This window comes from Empidonax traillii, unplaced genomic scaffold (assembly GCF_003031625.1).
Source record: "Empidonax traillii isolate 1590-97213 ecotype Southwest subspecies unplaced genomic scaffold, ASM303162v1 scaffold51:size1492887, whole genome shotgun sequence".
In the NCBI taxonomy this organism is placed as follows: domain Eukaryota; kingdom Metazoa; phylum Chordata; class Aves; order Passeriformes; family Tyrannidae; genus Empidonax; species Empidonax traillii.
The window spans coordinates 1205103-1230600 of NW_020955244.1; the positions used below are offsets into that span (position 1 = coordinate 1205103).

Genomic DNA, 25498 nt, shown 5'->3' on the forward strand with positions numbered 1-25498 from the left:
CTTTTATCCCTTCTTCTATGAAACTAGAGGAATGCAAGAGTTTGTTTCCCTGCTTTCAGCTACCTCCATTCAGAGAGCCAACCATAATGTAGACCAATCCCTCAGAAGCTTTGGGAAACTTTGCATTCCCACCTAGATTGTTCCACTATTTTTCCTAGTATCCAGCCCAAATAATTTTTGTTACAAATTACAGGAATCTTCTATTTTTCTTCTTACATGTATTTAGTATTTCCAGCTTCAACCCTTATGTAACAGATAGCCATTTATGAAAAGTAAACTGAAAAATGGCTGTCTCAAAAACATCACAGGCATGTTAAATTGGCAATAGTTTTACAAACAGATTTTAGACTTTTTCATTCTTAAAGAAAACCTGACTCTCTATAAATCCAGTAGTATTTGTTTCTAAGCATCAGAAACATGCTTAGATTAAAATATTTTGAAAGTATTTCTAAACTTTATCATAAATAGGTTTTTAAAATATCATCTTGGCTTGGCATATAGTTCCTCCAATTATCTTAGAAACTGGGTGGAATGGCATTTTCAACAGAAAAGACACACACACATCTGTCATGGTCGTTATCCCCTAACTGGCCCTTGGAACAAATTCTGGTGTGCTTAAAAACTGCACACTTTGATCAACTGCTAAGCTATCATAGAATGTCACTTCATGTATTTACACAGCAATGTTACTTCAATGCACTCAGGACAAATAAACCCCAGATCACTAGCAGAAATATGTTCTCAATCCTAACATGTCTGTCCAAAATCAAACTGAAAATTGAAAAGGATTATAATACAGACTTGTGTTGCCCCAGAGCACCCTGTAAACAAAAATCAGAGAACCTTATCTCTGGCAAACCTGTCTGTAGTACCACAGGGATAAAGCAAGTCTGGATTATGCAAACTATTATCAGCCACAGACATCAAGGAATGAAAAAAAAAATACACTCTTAATCTGTAATGTTCTGTATACTTTGCAATTTTCACAGTTCAGTGGCAGCTTAAAGATCTAAGTAGTTTTGAAGAGGCAAACTGTGATTCGCATTAATGCAAATAAGCTTTTTTTATCTGCCTAACAGGTTTTTATGCTCCAACATCTATTAGAGGTCAACCAACTTGTAGTCATTCATGTTAATTATTATAGGGAGCAGGGAGTCCCTCTTTTAAAGACACTGTGCTCTATCAAGAGCCCAACCCTGAAAATTACTGAGCATCCCTAAGAGAAAATATTCTGCAGACGGAGCACAGCAGTCTCCTTCGGGACAATGCCATCAACGCCACTGAAGATCAAATGCTGCTTCTTATTAAAGAGATGTCGGCATCAGAAAAGGCCAAATCAAACCAAAACATCTCAAATAAAACAGTGTTGTATTGCATCCTCAAGCTCACTCAGTATTGGCAAGATTGCCGAGAGGACAGAATTCCAGGAGGGGAGCTTTTCATTTAAAAGAGTCTGTGGTCATTTAGCAGCTGATCTTTCAGAAGCTTAACATTAGTTACTGTCACAGCGGTGCATCTTCTGGTTCTTAAAAGTAACTGGGTCTTCCCTCCTGATCCCCCTCCTCCCTAAATTTACCTTGATAGATTCTGGCATTCATATTCAAAACTCAGCTGGATTAGGATTCTAGGAAAACACCTGAACAGCAACAACAGAAAACAAACCAACCAACCAGCCAACCAACACCTTCTGCCCATTTGTTTTTGTTCTTTAAAAAGTCATTAATATTGAAAAAAAAAACCCAAGCGTTACCTTTAATTTCTTATTTAGCTTGCAGCAGTACCTGTAGACCATTGCCAGATTGAGTGGTCCAAAGTCTGCATAGAAGCTGGTAGAAGAAAGGGGAAAATTTGTATATGACCCCTGTGAATGCCTTTTCTTTTTAGTAAGATACACGAAACAAGGAGTAATAATATAAAAGTGACATATGCACATCATTCTAAAAACAAGCATGCCTTCTGAGATACATACATATGTACATGATACATACATACTATTTTGTTAGAGGGATCAGTTTTGTCATCTTTAAACATGGACTAAAACTTTCTCGTTTCTCACGCAGCGCCATTCAAAGCCAAACTGGAATACTCAAGGTTTGAAGAACCTACTGCTCACTGCTGTATTACTCTGCGACAACAGTTTTTAAACTCTATTTTAAGAGTAACTCGTGAGCTTTACTTTAAAAGAAGGCAATTGTTAGTGCTAGGGAAAAGTAAGCACAGAGAATAAAGACTGATCAGTGCTTTCAAAACCAGCAAGCACGCCCTTGGTCAAAAATATTTAAAGAATTAGCAGCATTCCACAAAACGTAAAAGGCAAACACTGTTCACTACAGGGGAAATAATATATCCACTGTCAGCTCATAAAGGCTTGAATTGATTTTGCCAGTGTTTGCTCTTACTGTAGGAAGTTCAGGCATTCCACTTTATACATCAGCAACCACAGACACCCCCTTCAGCCTGGCAGATCCATGTGCACTTCTGAATCTGTATGGCTGCATCATGTTCCTGTGTCTTCTGACAGGAATGGGTACAGTGAGAGCTTCTGCTTTGAAAATGTTTTCAAGATTGCCTGATTGGAAGGCAAGAAACCATTCCAAGGCATATAAATCATCATGGCAGATAAGTCTAAGACCAAATTCATGCAATTAATTCTATAATGGGAATGGTATATCTCTCTCAGCTCAGTTTAGAAACAGAATGCCAATCAGACTGTTTCCTCACTGATGGTGTTCTGACTAATTTATTTCTGAAAAAAACCAAAAAACAAACCCAAGAAAAAATAAGACTGTACTTACTTCTCATACACAAGTTCATCATCTATGCAGAAATAATGGGTATTTGCAGCTCCACTCTTTGGTTTTTGGCAGAGAATTGCGAAATAAAGGCGATCTGAAATGCAAGAAAATTTGAAGCTTCCATAAGCACCACACTTGTCTGCTGAAAGCCCGAGGTATTACCTGCCAAGGGTATGACTTTAAATGGTTTTAAATGAAGAAAATCTTCTTTAAGTATCGCCAAAGTAGGTATTATTACTGCTCCAGTACTAAACAAACAAGGCCCGCAAAGATTGAGGCTTTTTGCTCAGCAGTGCTCCCATAATCCGCAGCTCTTTTGTGTTCTTTTCCAAGTGTTCCCCGCTTGACGACTCCGCGAAATAGCAGGACTCGCACCCACATACACAGCAGAGACCTCCTTTGGCAGGTGGCTGCACTCTGAATAGCAACACCCCAGCCCCCCAAACTCAACCACAAACCCCTCTGCACCTCTGACACTTCTGTTTAACTAAATGATGAAGGGCACTCGCACCAAAACACGGTCAAACTCCTGTAAAACTGCGGTTTGACAGTAGCGGTGTGCAATTAAAGCCTGCAAATACTGACTCGGGAGGGATGTGAGCGGGCAACCCACTGCCCCTTCAAAGCCTCTGTGCCTGCAGGCAGCAGGCATCTTGCCCTGGCTTCCTTTGTTAAGTTTTTTGTTTTTTTTTTTTTTTTTTTTGGTGGGGGAAAAAATACCAGCAGTATTCACGTAGATATAAATTACTTTAATGGCTGGGGAAGCTGAAGGCCCAGTGAACTTTAAACACTGACTGTGCTGCTGCTAATAAATTGCTGTGCTTGCTGTAATTGCTCAATAAAAATTGAGGCTTGCAGCACCACTGCAATACTTGCCTTCCTCCTGCTGAATATTTGGATTAAAATTCAGGCCTAAAAAGAAACCTTTTTTTTTTTTTTTTTTGTTTCCAGCTGGGTGCCTAGAACAGAGATACTACATAAATATCAAAACAGATCACCCGCATGCAAAAGTACTATTTTGACACACAACTTGTGATGGATAAAAACTGTATCTCCTTTTTTAGGCAGCAGGAAAAAAAAAAATCACCTTTATCTTCGAAACATCCTCCATGACCAGCACTTAGACATCATTACTTATATCTTCAAGATAAGTATGCCACGTAAAGGAGTTCGCACGGCTGTATTTCAGCAGTCACACACTCAGTGCTCACCGAGGTACAGCACTATCTCAAGGGGTGAAGGCAGAAAAGGCCACCAGAAAGTACAGATTTGCAAAATGCTCATTTGAGTTGCAAATCATTTGGCTTAAACATTTACAGGTCAGGTGCAAGCAGTGGGATGGACAGCCAGGCACGCCAGGCACCTACTTCCTTACTCTCTCAGCAGAAGCAAGGCACCAAAACTTGACTATTTAACTCCTGATAGTCCCATCTTGTAATCCCAGCAGCTGCAGTACTTGGGTGGAAAGTGTTTTACCTGCCATGTACCTCCCAGCAATTACCAAAGCATTCTCCAGAAACAGGACCAAAAAAGATTCAGAGTAACATTTTTAAGACGCGAGTAAACTGGCCCACAAAGTGAAATACAGGTGGAGAAGCAAGGACACTGATATCCCAGCTGGATACAAAATATGTGGTAAAAACATAAAAGCAGTCCTGGGGGTGGGCTTTGGGGATGGAGGGAGCTCCAGCTCCCCACAGCTTCCCTGCTTCTGTCCCCACCTCTGTGCTAATCGCTGAGCAGTATCAAAGTGGATTTGCATGAACTACTACTGTAGCAGGTACCCAAATGAAATATTAAAAAAAAAAAAAAAAAAAAAAAAAAAAAAAAAAAAAAAGTGGGGGGGGGGGGAAGAAAGAAGCAAAGAAAAAAAAAAGGAAAGAAAAAAAAGAAAAAATTTAAAAAGCTGCTTTGTTGATTTACTTCCCTCTGGTCTGAGAATGTGAGCTAATGTGTGTGGGGGGGAGAACTGAGGGCAAAGGAGGAAGCAGAAAGGAGAACTGAGAGGATGTGATATCTAGGGATTGTGTTTAAACTGGCATTGCCAGATTAAACACATGTCACTACAGCCCCAGGCTATAATTTCACACCACTTCTAAACTGATTTAGTGGCTAGCTGCCACCAGGTTCCTTACGAGGAGAAATCTTCTGAGTTAGCTCACTGAACCAGCCTGCTGGGGGTTAACACTAGGAATACACAGCCAAAACTTCTCCCTCCGTAGCATCTGTCCTTTAGTGCCAGTCTAATTATCGACTAGACTGAGCTCTCCCTCTTTATTGTACACAAACAATAACTGCATCAAAGTCTGGGCAGAATGGCTGTAGTACTCAAACTGACATGGTACCTTCTTGCACTTCAGCCTCTTCCCAGCAGCTTTACAACGCTTTTGAAAATACAAAAGCACTACACAAAGAACAACTCAAAATCCTCAAACACAAAGGGAGGATCAAAGTGAAAATAAATATAATTTGTGCAGGTCAAAGACCTAAAGTAAGCTAGCATTTTGCTCCTAAACAGGATTTGGAATAACAGAGTCACATCCTCAGCGCTCCTACTTTTACTGAAATTCTTCTGCAGCTGCTGCAAAAATGTCCAAAAAAATAAAGAATTCCTCTCTTGAGCAAGCAGTGTGTATTCTGAATTGTTTCTGGCATTCAGTTTCTGCAGTGGTATCTCTGGACCATGTAAATTGCGCCTACTCTTAAAACACATGAAAGAAACTTGAGTTTAATGAATTTACAGAAGTACTTCACAACGAGAGCAGTGTGTGCCAAATGCCCATATCCTGACAGGCTGTCCATTCCTGTGCACTGCTGACAATTGCTCCCTATCATGTCAACAGCAGGCTCCATCTTTTTAACATGTTTCCTATGGGGAGATTTTAGAAACGAGCTCCAAAGAGAAGTAATTTCCTGTATTTACCTCTCTGCTGACTTACCAGTCCAAATGCTGTATTACTCACCATGTCTGTTTTTACCTGCTTTTTTCTGAACATATTCAGAAATGCTGTTTAGTCAAGGATTAGTGTGCTGATTTTTTTAACAGGAATCAAAAGAGAAAGGAGAGTTCCTTCATTAAGAATCTGATTGCAGGATTGAGGGTTTACACATAAAACGCACTCACACACTGATTAATTGATTTCACTAGTACTCCACAAAAGTTTGAACTGCCAGAAGCAAGGCTTCCCTTTTATTATCTTTGTTTCCTCTGCTAATTTTAGCTTTTTGGTATCTCATTTACATACACCGCGCTCGAGCACTTCCTAATTCCTGCAAACTTCTGATAAAAAATCATCCTAAAACTATCAAACTGGAACAGACCTTTCTAATCATCCCTCAGAAGAACGAGAGTAGGGCTCGCTGCCTTACAGGCGGCATCTGCACTGCAAGTAGGAGATACGACTGCAGCATGTTAGATACACTTCAAATACACTTAATTTTGTTAGCCTCATATAACAAAACAGTCATAATAACACAAATACAGACGTCACTGCCGGCAATTAATTTGAGTAAGCGTCCAATGTACGACAAAACGAGCCCACGTGCCCCTAGCAGAGGACCAGGCTACCACAGCTGTGTGACTGCTGGTACCTAAAGCAGTGAGGCTAAAGCTAGAGCACAAACATGTCTACACAAGCTGACTGCAGTGCAGAAAACTGAGAGCTACTTCAAAATCGTGTTAATGTGAATTTAGAGAGGAAAAAGTAATCCCCTTCCTTTTACTCTCAGCAAGCCTGAGCTTTCTCAGGTTCTGCTGCACAGGCCCTTGAGAAAGAAATTTCAGTAATTCAAGAGTTACCGCTGGACTTGAGGACCTCAGGGGTCTCTTCCAACCTAATGATTCTATTTATAAGAGACAACTAGATACTGAACAGACACACTAGTGGCAGGACAGGTCTGCATATGATCAGCAAAGATTATTTCATGAAAAACAGAAGTTCTGCAGCTCTGTTGTTAAACAGATGCCTTAGATGAGAAACTCGGAGACTGACGGTACAACAAACCCCAACGTTGGCCTGTTTTGAATTACCAGGAATGTAACCAGAGAGTTATTCACCACAGTAAGGGGAGTGTATTTCTAGATCCATATACCTACCTAATAGATATACAGAATTTTGTTGTGTTTCACTTAAAAGTCAGCACATGAAAGATATATGAGAAAATCTGAAAGGCAAATTTTGTAGCAGTGTCAAGACAAAAAGCAAAATTGTTTAGGATTTTCTTTTTAGTCTTTCTATCCTTGAAACGATTCATTCAGTCACGTTACTTCAAATTTAGATTATGACAGAGTTGGCAATTAGAACAGCCTGAACTCTGAAAAAGAAAATGAAAGCACACTAAAAAGCCAAAGGAACTTTTAATTTATCAGAAAACCATGAAAGAATTACTTTCAGGGCTATGTCATGACTTATCAACAACACTGCTGCTTTACTAAAATAGAGTCCTGGCACTCTGGTGCTCTTGACTGACACACAAGACTGCATATCTTCACGCACTTTCACTTCTGGATTAGACACTAAAAGCCTCAAACACATATTTAAAATCTAAACTTTGAGGAAGACTAACAAGAAAGCGAGGTCGTATCAATGAAGGAGTAAACAGCTTTTGTACCAAGAGAGTTGCATAATAAAAACTAATTGAAAGTGTTGATAGTCAAAATATTGTGAGCTTAATGATACTTTTTAGAAGAGTCCTCAACTTTCAAAAAAAATTAGTTTTCTACTTAGGACACTAAGTTTACAATTACAAGCAAGCAATAGTGGAAAAAGGACAACCCAATGGTGTGAAAACAAACAAACAAACAAACAAACACAAACCAACACAAAACAAAACAAAAAAAATCAATTAATATATTGAGTATTTCACTATCAGCTCCAAGTGACAGTGTAAGCAAAAGGATTCACAATGGAGAAAAAAAATAAGCATGTACAGTGCAGCCTAGAGGATCCTTTAAGATGTCAGTTCCTCACAAACTGGATGTATACATTCAGCAGCAAGACAAACAAATATCAGGAAATGCCCCGTGATGTTACATTACTTAAAATTTTATTCCACGTATAGTTACTGTAGTTACTTCATTTTAGAACTAACTACTGAAAATAAGTGAGAAACATGCACCTTTTTCCTGAGGTTTATACATTGTAATTCCACCTCTTCTTTAAAATGTTCTTTATAAAATCAGAGCAATCACAAACAAAAAGCAGCCAAGGAAAGGAAATGAACAGGTTTCAGGCATCTCACAGAGGACTGTTACATTTTCTTTAGATCATATAAATTACTTCTCTCAGAGATCAGAAGGACATGGGAATACACTTCTAATAAACAGAAGAAATGCACTCAGTTCCAGCAAATTGAATTAATACCAGCAAGCCTCACGCCATTAGTTGGCAAAGAGGAAACAATAAAGCTTACCATGCAGCTTAACAGACCAAACAAAATAATTTTTAAAATAATAGCTTTCTTGAAAAAGTGAACAAAAATATCTAGATGATTCTGGTTAATAATTACTCTGAGGAATAATGGCTGATGAATACAAGTCACTAAAAACTAAAGAAATGCAGTAATTAGTGTAAGTATTTTGAGTATAAAATTCATGCAAATAATGGATTAGAAACTTTGCTGTTTATGGATGTAACATCACACAAGAAAAGTCTGCAGCAATTTAGGTTTAATGTTCTGCTTCTATCTTTTGCAAAGATGAAAAGCAGGGTAGCCTGCAATGTTCTTAATAAGTTGAGCACTATTTCTGTAAGCAGATAAGCTAACACATGCCTTTACAGTGGTTCAAATATTTACCAGTATGTTCACTTTTAAGAATAAGACCTTATCTGTCTCCAGTCCAAAACTAGTTACTAATTTCTCAGAACTGCACTGTGAAAAGGCAGAGCTGATAGCTCAAAATTCGACACAACTCTAAAAGAGATGAATAAAAAGGTAAGCCTGTTGGCTTATCCTTCTAAGATTTCTCTTAAAAAAAAATATGTATGACATAGCAGTGAAAGAAAAATTAAACAACATTCCCATTGACAGAAGCTTGTAAACAGTAGCCACTGTGCACAGCAAGACCAAGACAAAATTAAGTGTTATTAGATGTAATGGTGTAGTGCACTTTAATCAAATTTGTTTACTGGGTACTGCCGGACATGGTGAAATCCCACTGAAGAAACAAACACAAGTCAAAGCCTAGTTGCTCTATTGCATTTAAAAGGGTGAGCATTTCCTTGAAGGAGAAAATACAGTAATTTAACGGGCCTGTTGATGCCAGACACATTATCAGATCCAAGCAACTGCTGCATGAGACTGGTTAGAGACCTGTTTGCTGGAGATGTGAGCTGGGCAGGCCTGCATGGTAGTCCAGGTAGTGAAACCACCTGATATCAAAAAAATCATCATATGTCAAACGAGGGGTTTCTACACTTAACTTTAGAACTGTACCATCACCATTTCCTATATATAATGGTTGCTGTTATAGCAAAAAATATACATATGGAGTTATTGTAGCCTTAGGGTTCTGCAGATAAGTACACCATCATGTTTCTCTGTGAAGATTAGGCCTAAAACGCTGTTATTTTAGGTGGGAGTGTTTAGGATTTTACTCCCTAACAGTACCGAAGCTTTTTTAAAAAGAAGAATCTGGGAAGCTTTGGGAGTTTACATTCTTCCCACATCGCTGTACGCAATTTTCAAAACACGATCTTACGGTTTTCTAAACACGCTGCTATCTAGGAGACACTAGATAATTTAAGGAGCCCTGTTTCTTGTTTCTCAGAAACAGAAGGTACACCGGTGCCTTTTCTCCATGTTTGCTCTTTGCACCTTCGCTTGTTCTGTCCACAGATATTCCCCGTGTCCCTCAGATGTGTGCTGAGAGCTTTATCTCTTGCTTTTTTTTATGAGAAGTTGTAAATACACCACCACTCTCGCGTTCTGACACGTGACTTAAGAAGTGATTTGTCGTTCTCCTTGTTGTTGTTCACGTTGTTTTTTTTTTTTTTTTTGGTGTTGTTACTGCTGCTCCCGGGCAAACTAAACTCAAGGTCGTCTTGTAGCCGGGGAGACTCAAAAATCTGAACACAGAACTGTTCCGGCTCTGCTCCAGCAGGCTCCTTAAAACAGGCAGGTTCCTGTGCCAAAACAAAGCACGGCTCGGCGCCTCGGGTCACAAAAAAAGGAGGGGACTGGTTTAAACCCAGCTATTTTAACTCTCCAGATAAACCTGCTGGCACTCCCGTGCCAAGAAGAGCTGCGGCGTTTGCCCAGTATTTTTGCCCATTAGCCAGCAAGCATGACATCAGGGGAAAGATTTTATATATATATATATATATATACATATATATATACACTCAATAGAGGGAGAAACGCGTTACTTTTTTCCCCACCCCACAGCGCATCGAGCGGGCAGAGCCGTGTTTGTCGTTGCTTTCCGTTCGCTCTCCCAAGCCCAGAAGAACGGCAGAAACACAGGGCAGCGGGGCGCTCGGCACCTCCCGGGCTCCCCTGGGTTGTTTATCCCGCCGGGCGAGTTTTGAGAGCAGTGACACGGCACAGACCCCGGCTGGGGACACCCGACCCCCGCGGGCTGTCCCCGGGAACCGCTGCGGCGGGACGGGACAGCGGGACACTCCCGGGACAGCGGGACGGGACGGGACACCCCCCTCGGCCGCCCCGCGCCCCCGGCACGCCGCCCTCACCCGCGATCCTCATGCAGGTCTCCGGCCCGGCCGGGAGCAGCTGCCGCCGCTGCCCCTCCGCCGCCGCCGCCGCCCGCGGCGCGCCCCGGGTCCTCTTGAGCGCGGGCGGCGCCGGGGCTGCGCGGCGCCGCGCCTCGGCCCAGCTCTTCCGCTTCATGGCGGCGGCGGCGGCCGCGCCGCGCCGGGGCCCCTCATGCCGCGGGCAGCGAGGCAACAGCAGCAGCAGCAGCGGCAGCGCAGGGACCCCGAGCGGCTGACGCGGCCCGCGGGCACCGCCCGCTCCCGCCCGGCTCGGCCCCGCCCGGCCCGGCCCGGCTCGGCCCCGCCCGCCTCAGCGCCGCCGGCCACCCCCGTTGGGCCCGTTGGGGGCGGTGGGAGCGCGGGGCGGGCGGGGCCGCAGGGCCGCGGTAACAGGTGGGCCGGGGGGCCCCGGGGACGACCCCCGAGCACCGCCCCGGCCCCTCTGCGGCGCTGCCGGGAGCGGCACGGAGTGACCGGCACGGCGGGGACCCCCCTGAGCCCCCTCCCGAGTGCGGCCGGAACGCTGCGGGGGAGCGCGGCCCGCCGCCTTCCCTGGGGCTGCATCGCCTTCCCTGGGGCCCCGGGTACCCAAAGAGGGTCCCCAAGGACATACGATGCTGTAAGGCCAGCGGAAACCAGTCCGGGACATGCAGCCTTCTGCGCTGGAGAGCTGAAATAGCTGGGTTTGAATCTGCTTCTTAGGACGCAGCGGCGCTTTAAAACGCAGTTATGTGAAATAGGTGTTGCAATAAATCAAGCTAGTAGTTAGAACAACTTTCTGAAAACTGCTCCCTTCCCTCCTCCATCTAATTGGCCTTGATGGCAGAAAGCACTTGCTGGAGCATTCTGTCTGCTGAGTGCGGTGATAAACACCTATTGGCTTCCACCTTTCACTGCGTTACATTTCTTAGAATATTCTTGCTAAATAACCCCAGAGACCTAAAATTCTGCTAACACTTTGAAAACCAGTAGTCCCAGCTTTGAATGCAGCCATCATTTTTCCAATTCATTACGTGTGTGGAAGTCTCTGTCTCGCAGAGAACTCCGCGAAGCTTTGGCCAGATAGATTCAAAATGCGGGGCCTATACCCAGATTAGGGCTGCTCTTCTCCTGAATCCTCCTCTCTGTCTTCTTCCCTCTTCTCATTTGTCTGCACTTCGTGAGCCTTTCTGAAGAAGTGATTTTGCTGGGGTAACACAGAGGCTGTGGTGTGGTTTCTGTCGGTATTGAAATGGTGAGGGTGGATGGCTTCAACCCCCAGAGATGTCAAACTACAACTTCATTCCAAGCCCTTTTAATAGCCCACAGTTCTTTTAGCTGTAGCTAGTTTTGTTAAATGCATTTGTTAGCAGCAACAGAACTATTACCATTGTTTATTAATCTTACTAAAAACAAGCAGGAAAACAGTTAGCCAAAAACTTCCTTTAAAACCCCAAGCACCGAGTGAAATGATTGCAAAACAAAAGTGGAACTGGAGTCAGTGTCCTTAGCTGTGATTATCAAGTGAATGAAGCAGAGTGGAAGCACTACAAATAAACTGGGTATTCATCATTCCTTCTCTTCAGAAATAATTTCTTTCTGTGTTTATTGCCTTTGTTTTACAGCCATAGGACCAGTTTACCAGCTTGCTTTTGGCTGTGGTTTCAGTAACAGAGGGGCAGACGTGTTCCAGGGTTCCTGGCATACTGAGAAATACCAGTGAGCTGGGGGAGTGCTGGAGGGAGGGGGCAGCTCCTTATTTGTGAGTGTAGGAGCAGTGGTTCACCACGAGCGGAGCTCACTCCCTTGTGAGCCTCAACTGCCTGTCCCCGTCTGTCATGCCCAGCTCTGAGGAAGCCTCTGGTTAGCCCTGAGATCAGGTGGGTTTGGAGTCTGCAGGTGACTGCCTTCATCCCTGTGCTGAGCCCTCTTTAGTCAGAGCAGTACTGCTGCATTAATAACACCCTGCTTCGAAACACGTTGTATCAAAATGGGGATGTAATTAATAACTTGCAAAGGCATAGTACCTTTAATAGAATTACATTGCTCGGTATGTTTCTCAAGCAAGCTTGCTCTTTTGCATCAAGGAGCTCTGCATTTAATTTCTCCTGCTTCCCAGCGCCTGCTCTGGGCCTGCCGGTGACCTTAATGGATGTAGGAACAAACCTCTTCACAAAATGCCATTTTAAAATTGCATTAAAGCTTAAAAGGGGAGAGAATTTTCAGTTGAGATATGTTTATACAGCAGCATTTTACCGAAGGCCAAAGATCAGAAACTGCAGAGGAGGGATATGCTCCCCCATAAATCTTGGACAGTTTTTTTTATTTCAGATTGCTGGTGGATGAAAGAGGGTACATCTACTTTAATGAAAGCAATAGACTCTGAACATAAACACTTCTAGAAAAATGGATAATATGAAATCTGACAGAACTGCAACCCAAACTGCTGTTTTCCTTAGCTCAGTTGTCCAAGACACAAACAAATAAGGAGAATTTATTCTGAGCCCTCTTGCTCTGAGAGAAAGTACATACATACAAAGAAAGAACATTCTGCTGTAAATCTTCCTAGGAAAACAAGTAATTGACTACAGCTTACTCCAAAACCAATACTCTGGTCAGGTATATGTTTAAGACACACTTCTTCCTATCCCTACAGACCCACATTTTTGTTTGACACAAAATAATTGCAGACAATAGGTGATGTATTTAAAATATTTATTTAAAATTATGAAAAGTATTTCATAATGTCTGCCGCTGCAAATAATGTCAGATGCAAAAGTAGGCATAAGCCTAAATCCCAGCACTCAACACTGTGACTTTTCAGGGTGTATTTTAATACGAGATTGTCATACGGTGCTGGAAGCTTTAAAACAGTGCTGAGAAGTATTGGATTGAAAGTCAGTGCTGATCTGCTGAAGACATGTTCTTCTGACCGAAATCGGATTTTTTAGTTTAGTGCATCTTGAACAATGATTTTTAAAATATATTAACAAGATTGTTTGATGAGACAATAATAAGCTCCAGGATTTTTTGCCATCAGTCTCAGTTGTGCTTTGGTTTTTATTATCTTGTACTCAATGGGAATAGCACTTTTGTGTCCATCTTCAGCACCAGGTAGTTTATTCTGTGCTCTCATTTCCTAGATAAGGTTTCAGATGTCCTACAAAGACGCAACATTACCAATGCCTGTTGGAATTCACTGGAGTATTGTTCTTGTAGAGCATAAGTTTTAAAAAAAATTATATATTATGCCAGTGTCATATGTCAATTATCTGGGGTTTGTTTGAGAAATTCACTGTTTTAACTCCTGCCAGCTGCAAAACTGTATTAATGGGAACATGATCCAGCCTGTTTTTATCAAGGTGCAAAAAATGAACTTCATTGCCTGGAAAGGAATAAGAATAACATGTAAATTACTGAATAAAATATTTATTTATTCAAATATGTAAGTGAATCAAAGCAGCATTCTGACTTTGTCCTAGTACTTGTATAAATGTGTACTAGCTCTGTAGACTGCACAACATACTGTATTTTAAGCAATTACAATTTTTTTTAATTATGTTAAAAAAACAAGGAACATTGAGGCACCTGACTAATCTAAATCTGCTGTAGCATGATGTTTCCTAATGATGTGAACGACTGCCCTGTTGCAGCTCCCCCTTCGTGCACCACTCCTCTACTAAACATCAGATGCCTTGAATCAAATGCGAAAACAGACTGTAGGTGAACACCACGATGTCAAAAAACCACTCCAAATTTCGAGGCAGTCGTTCCATCAGCACTCCAGTCACTTTCTGCAGGACTGTGATGAGCTTTGCGCCACCTCTGTGGGAGCTGGGACTACACGACGACACTTTGCAGATTCCTTCATGCAACAGAAATCACGCAGCTGTACACAAGAGTGTGTACAGAACCCACAGGGACAGCGGGCGAGATGGCAGCAAACAGCTGAGGGAGACGGCTGTAACTTTCACACACAGAACAAAGCTGCTCACCTGGGCCTATAATCAAAGCTCCTCCCTGCTGAGCAGGGTCTCCTTGGAAGTCAAAAGCCGGGCCAGTCATTGCTCTCCATATGCTCCTAATGCTGCCCAGAAGTGTGTTTGATTTCACGTGAGGGCTCCGTGCTAAACAAAGCCACAAAATATTGTTATCTATAAACACAAAAGTACGTGAGAGCAAGAGCACCGAACAGCTGCTATGAATAGTTTAGAGATTCCTGATTGCCAGTAGTTTCACAAGAGACAATCTAGTGGGCAACTCACTTCCTATTTACACTGCAGTCATACTATTTTATCAGAGCATTCATGTTTTGTTTGTGTAAGTCCAAGTAAGGTGAGAAAATTATTCTTACCTGGTATGTTACTACCTTCACCTCTCTTCATGCCAAGTGTTTTATAAATCTCCCTTTGTGGATCTACATACATTTCATGTGTATAGCCAGTTAAACTGCAAAAGGGCTGCAAAATATATGCATACACACAAAAAAAAAAAAAAAAAGAAAAGAAAAAAAAGTAATATTTTTAAGGTTTAGGCAGTAACTGGTTAGGGTCTGCTGACAACAGAAAAAGCACTGATGCCCTGCCAGCTCCACCCTCCCCTCCTCTTATATGGAAGCTGTGTATTTGTCATGTTAAATTAAAGGCCAAAAATTTTCAGCCTCAAAGCTTTTATTAAAACGAAGCTTCCAGTGAAATTAAGAAAAGATGTTTCTTAGCAAGCCCTGGTGGTTTATAAATTGAAAGTTTGAGTTATTTGCTCAACTGCCTCATGATTACTGCCCTTTTTTTCCGCAATTGCAAAAGACCATCTTTTCACTCAGAGCAAACCCCTCAATACAGACCATTAAGACACAAGAGAGGATACCTTTAGCGACTACTTTATTTACCTTGATGTGATGATAAGATGACTGCCCAATAACTATGAGCCTCACGTTTGCTTCCTGGAACAGAGCAAGGGTATTGAAGTTGTAAAAAGGAACTCGCTGTTTCTGCATGACTTCAAAGCATTGGCAGAATCTGGTGTCCTGAGCTAATAATCACAGTGCACTGAGTTAAAAGTATTTGAAATTAAAAAATCACTTACATGTTTGGAGACTTCACCTTTGCCTGTCACAGCCAGAAGCAACAATAATTTATTAAGTGATAAATTACATTTAAAGATAACTTTTAAATTACAGACGTGTAAACTTTGAGTTTCCTGCAGCATTGGTAGCATTGTCTTTTCGATTGATTGCAACACGCTATGATTTTGGAAATTCAAAATTTCCGCTCAGTTGCACCTACCTCTAAAGAAGCAGCATGGAAATGCTGGTGCCCAAACAGCTGTGATTTGCATCTACAGACACACATTAATAGATATAACCTGCATTCACACATACTGCTGTCTCCTGCAGGTGCAACATTAGGCCTGAGCCTAAAACAGAGGCCAAAACTTGAGTTCCTTTAGATGCCAAGCAAAAACAGTTAATAAAATCTAAGGTAGTTTCATTAGTGTGTGATACTTGCCTTTCCCATATAGAATCATTTTGCTTGTTATGAAAAGAAGCCCTCCTAGAAACAAAATACACTAAGAAAAGCATGGGCAAATTTTGATTGTATATACATTTATTTGAGGAGTTAAATTAAGAAAATGTCATTCTGAGTACCACTGGTCCAGTTTAGAAATATCTGTCCTGAGAAGAGAAGCTGCCAAAGACATTTCCCCTTTTTATCCTCAAGTTCCTAGTCCATCTCAGATGGACTTAGATGGACTTGCTGTCAGCAACGACCTGAGTCTCTGTCATTGGCTATGCTGCTGTTGGGAGTAAAATATGACAGAATTTCAATCATCAGAAGAGACAGATTGACCTTCCACATTTAGCAGAAGATCATTGTCTTCTCTGGTGTCCCCCACCACCCAGCAAATACCTGTCCACAGCAACCCCTGCCCACTCCTCCTTTCTGTCACTATGTCATTCCTGTTTGAGCAGCTGCCCAGAGAACAGGTCACACAGCTGATGCAGCTTACAAATAACCATAGGAAAAGATACTGCTTTTAATCCAGATCAATTTTCTGATCTTGTTCCACGCACAACCATCAGTCAGCCCTGCCAGCATAATGGAAAGGGCAGTAGTTAGCAGTCAGGAGAAGACAGCTGTCCAGGGCACTACTAATACCAGAAGGAATGCCTGTCAGATGTTGTCTAGCTGTCCTAACACAGCAGTAAAAAGAGCACCAAGCTAATAGGGCAGGGAGAAGTAATGCTGCTGCAACAGAGCGTGTAGTGCCATAAATCCTTTCCTGTGTTTCCTAGGCAGATTCATTATTGCTGTTGTAGCAAACAGTGGAAGTGCTGCTTCTGAGCCACGTTTTTCTTCCTGGAAGCCTCATGCAAGCCTGTAGCTGGACATAAAAAACCAGACCGATGGCAGCGACCCCACGTACATATTAAGGGCAGGATACTTACTTGTAGAAATGCCTTGGGGACTTTTGCCAGATCTTCTACATATTCCTTACAGGTGTAACACAGAAAGTTCTGCAACAAAGCCAAGTGTCAGAAATAGACTTAACTGCATAACAATGAATCCACAGGTTACTGGTTTTGGGCACACAACACTTTGGAGGTGAACAGCAACCAGGAACGAGAAAGATTCCAGTTCTTTGAAGTCACCAAATTTGTATAAGGAATACTGGTTTAATCCCAGCCTGAACAGGGACGCCGGGCCCGCGGCCTTGCTAATATTTTTATCTCTAGATATCGCAGGAACGCGATAGCTGGCTCAACCAGCTGGGAAATCAGGGAAACGCGACACTCGTTTCCCTAAAAACGCGGCTGAAGAAAGTATTTCCCTTCCGGCAGACAGTGTTATCGCTTCACCAGAGGATCGCACCGGCCCGCTCGGTGCCCCCCGTCCCCGCCGCGCCCGCTCCGGCCCCCGCTCACCCGCACGAACACCACGATGGCCTTGCGGTCCCCGAACAGCGCCTGGAAGGGCACGCTCCTGCCGTCCCGGTCCAGCAGCAGGCAGCGGGCCGCCTCCCCCAGCCCCGCCGGCTCCCGCCGCCCAAAGCCCCGCGCCCGCCCCACCTGCTCCGTGACCGGCGGCGCCCGCGGCCCCGCCATGGCCCCGCCGGGGAGAGGCGGAGCCGGGGGAACCCGGGGAGGGGCTGTGGGGCTGAGGGGAAGGGACGGGCCCGGCGGGGAAGGAACGGGGGCGGTGGGGAGGGGACGGGGCCGGCGGGGAGCGCAGCGGCTCGGCCCGGCCCGGCCCGGCCCGGCCGTGGGAGAGCCCCGGGCGGCCCGCAGGGAGACACAGGGAGCTGAGGGGGAAGGAGCGAGAAAACCGCTCCGGGAGCTGCCGTGACACACGGAACACACGCCAGACCCGCTCTCCTTTTTCCAGCAAAAGCAGAACTTCGCGGTACTTTGGCGGCTGAGTAGCAGAGGGTGCTGTGAGCAGCGCAAATGCTCGTGTGAGTGCGTCGTGTGCGCGCAGAAGTGAGTGAACAGTTTTCCCTAAAATAAGAACAGTAGGCCACTTGAGAGTATCGTGGTCTCTCGGGTTATTGTGTTAGCTGAAAACTTGTAAGGACAAGAGCACTTTTCTTCGGGGGCGGAGAAAAAGACGGATCAGAGAGAGCAGGACTGAGGGGACCTTCAGAAGTTATTCTGCTTTGTGAAACTTTCTGACTGTACTAGCTCCGAAGTTCCTTGGCGAACTGTCCCAGTGTCCGTATGTTAATGTTACTCAAACTTACATCCCCTATGCTTTGGGTTAAGCCCTCTGCTTTTCTGTTTCCCAGAGGGAGCGCAAAGAGCAGGTTGGGTCTTGCAGTTCAGTATGTCCTCCCAGAGACTTTGATTTAAAAGGTGAAGAATTAAAAGTAGTAAAAATCAGTAAAGAGTTTCTGAAAATTGTGAAGCTTAACATTCTGCTAAGATACAGCTGGACCCAGTGATTTTACAGGTCTTTTCCAATTAAAGTGATCCTACGACTGTGAAAAAAAATTAGGCAGTGTTAATTCGCCACTGTTGTTTTCATCAGGTTTCTTTCTTTGTTCACTTAACAGTTATACATTGTACTGCCCAACACGTTTCTCCTGCTAGCAGTCCATAAAGAAAGCTGTGGGTTGTGCAGCAGCACTGGTGGGAATGTGCTGCCTGCCCTTGACTCCTGCAGGACACAGCAAAGCAGAGAGAGCTGCCGGCTTTTGACAGGCTTTGCTGTTCATCTGGAAGCTGAAGTGGACAGGCCGTGACCTCGCTGTGTTACTGCTGCGGTAAAACCTTTGGGCGGCATTAGGCAGGGCTCAGGGGCACTGCTCGGTGCTTGATCATCAGCAGAGCTTGGACCAGAGCCCTTGCAGCTGGAAATGAGAGCCTGCCCCGCGGTCACACCACTGTGGGGGATCTGCTGCCACAGCCTCCGAGTGGGAGCACAGACAGGGTTAGGGCTGGGCATTGTGGTGTCACAAATTCAGATGATGCTGCCCCAGGTCAGTCTGCACGGAGCTGACCTTATGCCTGGTGTCTAAAAAGCTTGTTCTTTCTTGATTGGGTATGAAATCTCTTGAGGGGCCCAGCCTCTCTGGGAGAGCTGCTAATCATTCTTTCTAAGCCAATAAGAGACTGCCTGCAGACCTTGTTTTATTTATTCTATTTGGCCTCCTTAAACTAGCTGAAGCAGCATATCCTTAACACCTGCTTTCAGCAGTGTGCAACTGAGGAACAGCCACTTTCTGCTCAGGGTATTTGCCAAAGCATTCTCTAAACCCCTCAAAAAAACCCCCCCTGGTTTCTAACTTTTGATGGTGATTCTTAAGTGTTGCTAGAATACAAATATTGCTGCCACCCCCAGTTTTACAGAGAAAGAATAGAGGCGAAGGCTTTCTGAAAGAGGAGGCATTTAAAATTAGCGGTCACTTTTTGAAAGCTGAAGTTTAAAGCCTTTATTTAATATAAACTTAACAAAAATACAGATATAAATTCCACTAATTTGGTGAGAAGAAAAAAAATCCATATCTGTTGATATACTTGCTGTCTAAGAGTGAAGGCCACTAAAACCACATAATTCTTTAATGTGTGCTGTGAATAGGGAAACTTCCTCTTCTTTCCCCTTTTTTCTTTATTACTCACAAATATAAAAATGTGGATAACTTACAAAATGCACTTGTCAGCGTGATGTATTTTTCATTATCTTAAGGAGAATCAGTTAGTGCATTTGCATTATTAATCATGATTCAGGATGGAAGTCACTGTCTTCACTGCAGTGCAATTTACAGTTGAAGAGAGAAACTTAGCTAATATTTAATTAATCAAGAGTTGGGTTACTTTGTGCTGCGAGTAAGAAATTCAAATTCCTGCCACTTCAAGAGGGAGAGCAATAATTGCACAAGGATGTCAGTTAATTTATTTGTTCTGTGTTGACTAGTGAAACAAAATACCAGCTGTAATTATGCAACCTTAATTCCTTTATTTACAGCAACTGAGCAAAGTATCTGACAACAGAGGTGTGACCTGTGTCAAAACCATAAAAGCTGTCTAAAGTATACCACGTTTATTTGTAAAGCAACACGTTGTTATCAATTTACTGCACAGTATACTATTTATTTAGCAGAAGGGTATTTGTTGTTCTTGTTTATCTAAGTATTGTTTCACTAGAGATAACGTCGTTATTACTGAAAATAAATTAGTGTTTACAGTTCCAGGGTAAAAACATCACGCTAAGTGCTAGCTAGTAATGAGTAGTTTTCAAGCTGCTGTTGTAATTAATTAAAAAGGAGTAAAGATGTGTACTGTACTGCAGATAAGATGGATTCTTCTCTGTGAGGGTGGTGAGAGAAGTGTCCCAGAGAAGCTGTGGATTTCCTGTCCCTTGGAAGTGTCCAGGGTTGGATGGGACTCCGAGCAACCTGGGATAGTGGAAGGTGTCCGTGGCAGAGGGTTGGGACAAGATGATCTTTAAGGTCCCTTCCAGCCGAACCATTCTGTGATTCCATAAGGGCTTTTTTCCTTTGTGTCTGCCTTTCATTTTTTCCTTAGAGTCACAATGTCCTGGGGGTGTGCTGATTTCTTATGCTGTGCTGAGTCACAGCATCATGGGAGTGATTCTTCTGAAAGGCAAGGGAAACAGTTTGCAGCCTCGAAAGTGATTTTGCAAATGCTGGGTTCATCTGCTTTTTTGCTACCTGGTGTGTGTTCTCTGTCTCCTGATGTTGTTTCTCTATTTTTGCTTCCTTTTTTTTTTTTTTTTTTTTTTTTTTTTTTTTTTTTTTTTTTTTTTTTTTTTTTTTTTTTTTTTTTTTTTTTTTTTTTTTTTTTTTTTTTTTTTTTTTTTTTTTTTTTTTTTTTTTGTGTGGTATGTGTGTGTTTTTGTTTGGTTTGAGGTTTTGTTTGTTTGTGTTTCATTGTTTTTGTGCTTTTTGTTCGGCTGGTTTGTTTTGTTGTTGGTTTTGTAGGTTTTGTTTGGGGTGTTTTGTCTTGTTCTGTTTTGTTTTGTTTTGTTTTCCCATGAGAGAGATATTACCGTTTCAAAACTTGCCTGAGTTTTGCTTTTTCACTCCCTTTAAAAATTAATTATTTACCATACTAGGGACTTCATAAGTCTGGCTGCAGTATCCGAGTATCAGTATGTGTTGCAAATTGATTAACTGTTGTTTCCCAGCACAGATACTGGAAATGTAATTAAAAATCTACCCTAATAATTTAGTGATTATAATGACATACAGAGAAAAAAAAATATTTCTCCTGTTAAGTCTGACATAGTTTTGTAGTGCAAACCCTACACAGAGAGCAGTAGTTACAAACTTACTACACAACAAAACAACAATTATAAGTGAAATGCCCGCATTTTTAGTTAACGTAGCCTCGAGGCAGAAAGAGAACTAATTTAGTAATAACTCTGTGTTTAATCTATTTCTGTTTTGCAGGTACCCACTCTGTGTGCTGCAAGTGAAAAACGGAGGTGACCATCTCTGTGTCCACAATAGTAAATTATATGTGAACTCACTGCTTATTTGCTGTGAGTGCCGCTAGTCTGAATCTTTCTTTAAAGAGCTAGGAGGAAGCAAATTACTTCTTAAATGGATGAGACACGGTCAAAAAGCAAATCAAGGATATGCTGCAATCCAGACAGGCCAAACAGAATTGTCTTGTATCTTGTTAGCGATAAGGCCCTTAGAAAGCAAGCTAATTATCACTGGTGTAAACCAGATCAGAGGATTAAGAAATAAAGAACGTGAAGAAAAGCAGAGGTGATCTCATAAATGGTTCATGACAAATTAAGCCTTGTTGTTTAAGATTCTTGCCCTGGTGTCTTGCAAGGTAAACAACAACTTTCTTGAAATCTTTAAAGAGTATTCCTTTTTTTTTTTTTTTTTTTTACTTCCTCCCTCTTCTTTCCCTCCAGTATTCCGCTGGGTTTTGTCTATGCAGGAAAAACACAACGTGAGAAGGTGTAGTAGAATAGGGTAGTCAGTAGGTAGAGTAGAGTAGTTCCCAGATGCTGTTTCTGTTCTCTGTGTTCTTAGAGAGCTGGATGTGTACTTTGCAGTGGATTCAATTCAAATGGCTCTTTTATGTACAGCAGCACTGACATTTAGCTACAATTAAGGATTCCCTTCTTGAGACTAGTGGATAATATAATATTTTTGCTGGAGGCTAGTAGCTTGAGTTGATTTTAGCACACACTTGAAACAGATTTCATTTATTTCCTGGTGTATAATTAAGAGTAGCATCAGTAACACCAGACATCTCTTGAGCCTCTTTGCTAGAGGGATCAATTAGGGGCCCGGCCCTTTCCTCAGAAAGGGGTAGATTTGATTTTTTTTTCGCAAGCTTGCCTGACTGCTTGTATCCTGAGGGCTACAAATCCATGGCCCGTGTCCACCCTTCTGCCTTTCAAAACGACTTAGAAGTGTTGCCTAATTATCTCCTAATACTGTGTGGCTGACTGAGATGGTGCCTGTGCCAAACTCCAGTTTTCATTTAGTGAACACTTCCTTAAGAAATTATTTAAATGAGAAAAAGGAGTCTAAAGATAAAGTGTCTAATGGCCATCATGTGAACCCTCTGCCAGGAACTTTAGAGATTACAGCCCTCCAGCTGGCTCTCCCAAGAAGGCCTTTAAAATCCTCTCCAGTGGAAATAATGTGTTTGGTTTGTTAACAATGAGAACTTCTACCACAGGCAGTAGAGTTCATGCCAGAGCTGAGGTGGACGGCCTGGCCCTGAAAGCCTTTTGGATCTGGAGTTCATGTGGATGTGGGCATGAATCCTACACTTGGTGCTTTGAAAGATGAGCATTGGCTTAAGGCTCAAGAATATGGCCCCTTTTGTGTCTTAAACAACAAAGCTGTTTTCCCTTCTGCTGTTTGCATCATAGTTATGTTATTTGCTTCAACAAAGATGTCAATCTGCCTCAGAATATTTTTTTCTTATTGATGAAGCTATTAGTTCTTTCCTTATTTTTCAATTGCTGTTTTCAGTTGCCTTTGTACGTGCAATTCTAATGCGGTCATTTCTTTATGCAGCAGAAGTGAAGAACAGAATAAAAGGGTGAATACAAATACATTAAATATACTTTAGTTATAGGCAACCATAAATTAAAATATATTAACATATCATCTAAAACACGAGTTCTTTAACTGAAATGTCTGTAAATGCAGGAGAAGTGCTATCTTTATTTGCATATTGGTGAAAGGCCGTTCAAATTAGTTCAGATTTATGCACTCTTGTTTCTTTACACCATCACCTTTCATGTTGTAAGTGAGGATGTGCAATGTTCTGTCCACAACAGCAGATTTCACACATAAAAGCTGAAGAATCAAGTATACACAAAATAAACTAAAAAAAAAAAAAATCATGGAGAAGGAATGAAAAGTGACTGATTATATTCCCTTAAATTTTATTTCTTTCTTTTTTTTTTTTCATTTTCCTCACTGTTCCTCTATAAAATGTTTGTAGCAGTTTTAATTTAGTTTCCTTGATGTTGATTTTTATGCATCAACAGTTTGCTAAACGCAGCTTCTGCCACTTCTGCACAGTACATGAGTCAGGTTTGGGTTTCTTTTCAAGCTGAATTGACTTGTTCCCGTGCTCTCTCCAGAGAGTGATCAACAGCCACTGTTAAAAAATTCTCATTAGGCACTTGAACATTCAAGCTGTGGCCCTATTAGAGTTTCCAAGGTCCTGACACAGAACCCCAGTGGTTCCCATACCAGTTTGATCACACAAATAAATTAGCTAAGTGTCATAACAATCAATCTGTAAAACATATGTGCTTCTGTGCTGCTGCTGTCATTAATCCTACAAGGGGAAATAATTTAAAGAAGCAATAGTTGTTGTTTGAAAACATCAGGAGAGAGAAGAAATTTGGCTGAGAGTCCAAAAGGGATCAATACAGCAGCGTCTGGAATTGCCATGCCAGCAGGAATCACTTCTTGCTAATGTAGTTTGTGTGTCTCCTCCTGAGTAGTTATAGCTATTGCTGCTCTTCTTACATGGAAAGACCGTTAAGACAAAAAAAAAATTAATCAGAATGGAACAATTTTTATTCCTTCCTGCTGCTTAGTAGACTGCTAAATGCTAAGACAGGGCTTACATTTGTATGTATCTACTTATTCGAAAAAATTCCTAACATCATCTTTTATTGTCTTAGTCTGTAGACATGTTGATTCTACTCTAAAAATGACTTCTTCAGGAGATGTGGTCCCCTTGGGGGTGTGTGTGTAATTATTCTTTTTCTCCTTAATACATGTTTGACACAGGTAAGGGGGGTGTGTGGCTGCTTCTGAAATGCTTCTTCTGTGGCCTGTCCTCCGTGTCGTTATGGCAGTGACTTTTACCTGAAAGCTTTAATAAGGTGCTTTTGAAAATAATACATTTTTAGTTATTTTTCCCTTGTATATCTGTGTGGCTGTATTCTGAACAGATCATTGTAATTCAGCCTCTGTTTCTTACAGTGTAATAAGGAGCTTGTTCACACTTGAGAGTTAATTCTGATTAAAGCAGACGTGAATTTAATCTCTGGAGGTATTGTTGAATAACTCCACTTGTGGTTGTGCTTATTTGCGCTCTGCTTATCTGAAATAACTTTCAAATAATGAGACTAAATCATAGATGAGAGATGATTCTGCAGGAAAAGACATGTACAAACATGAAGGTGTTCAGAATATCTACACCTCGTATTGTGGACAAGCTGACACAAGTTTCAGTAGGACACTATTTTAGCCTTCTAGGGGAATTTCAGGTGATAAAAATAACTGAAGTCTGTTGTTATCTCTGATGTTACTTAGATAAGAGACTTCTTATTTCGTTTGAAGTATAACTAATAGTTCTGCTTTCTTCGAAGAAAACTGGTGGCAACCTTGCAGAGTAAGTTATTTACCAGATTCCAGTTCCAGAAAAAGAGCATTAAGAATGGAGGGTCAACAACTGGCTTGCTGTGCCAAAGGATGGATAGACCAGCCTTTGCACAGAGAGGGTGATACAGTCTGTCTGCAGTTTTTCCACTCAAATTTAAGTATTGTAATTCAAAAACGAGGTCATGCCTTCCTCAGGTTAGAGTCCTAGAAAGAGCTGTCCCACATGAAGTGGAAGAGCTATCTGTTGTGGATGTAAAAATTCCATTTTCTGGGATGTACTACCTGTTTCTTGGGGCATACTTCTGGATTTTTTAAGCATTTGTGGGTTGTGAATGGTGGTTTGCTTCTAAGCAAGCATGTCACAAGTTCTCTGAAAGGCTTGTAAAAGATGGAGGGACTGGGAAAATAGTCTGCCATGAGTGCAGAAGCCTCTGTTATTAGTTCTCCTGACTATTTCAGTGATGTGTCAACCCGAAATCATAAGCTTTCACTGAAAAGTTACTAGTTCTACTCTGTAACAGACAGAAGCTTGAAAATAATGATCATGTTTGTAAAAATTCCAATTCAGCTTAAAAAGAGCCCCCCACATGTGACAGCTTGGAAAAGATTCTGTGTCTAAAGCTACCTTTACTTAAAACTGCCAATATCGAGGTTACCACTGGCCAC

General features: G+C 42.0%; 2 protein-coding genes across 6 annotated transcripts in view; both read right to left on the reverse strand.

The window, feature by feature from the left end:
- The window catches only part of CDC14B (cell division cycle 14B), a 41828-nt gene extending 31168 nt beyond the window's left edge, over positions 1–10660 (reverse strand). For 4 of the 5 annotated variants that reach the window (XM_027879161.1, XM_027879163.1, XM_027879162.1 and 1 more), the window contains exons 1-3: positions 10487–10660; positions 2796–2889; positions 1751–1826 (exon numbers count right to left, since the gene is read on the reverse strand). In XM_027879161.1, coding sequence (XP_027734962.1) covers positions 1751–1826; positions 2796–2889; positions 10487–10643 — 327 coding nt within the window. In that variant the 5' untranslated portion in view covers positions 10644–10660. The remainder of the gene's footprint in view (positions 1–1750; positions 1827–2795; positions 2890–10486) is intronic. The other variant, XM_027879160.1, reaches the window with a different exon arrangement.
- A 2524-nt stretch (positions 10661–13184) lies between these two features.
- On the reverse strand, positions 13185–17591 carry PRXL2C (peroxiredoxin like 2C). The gene is made up of 6 exons (XM_027879166.1): positions 17412–17591; positions 16935–17003; positions 15375–15428; positions 14841–14946; positions 14482–14613; positions 13185–13871 (listed from the first exon to the last, which is right to left on the reverse strand). The coding sequence occupies exons 1-6, from the start codon at positions 17589–17591 to the stop codon at positions 13744–13746; spliced, it is 669 nt and encodes a 222-aa protein (XP_027734967.1). The 3' UTR covers positions 13185–13743.
- Positions 17592–25498: the final 7907 nt, after the last annotated feature.

Excerpts from the sequence above, each read along its gene's own strand:
- PRXL2C (XM_027879166.1), bottom strand. The coding sequence starts at position 17,591 with ATGGCGGGGCCGCGGGCGCCGCCGGTCACGGAGCAGGTGGGGCGGGCG. Across the intron at positions 15,429-16,934 it reads TCCCCAAGGCATTTCTACAA|GAAGCAAACGTGAGGCTCAT; the intron begins GTAAGTATCCTG and ends GCTCTGTTCCAG. Across the intron at positions 14,947-15,374 it reads CATCTTATCATCACATCAAG|CCCTTTTGCAGTTTAACTGG; the intron begins GTAAATAAAGTA and ends TATATTTTGCAG.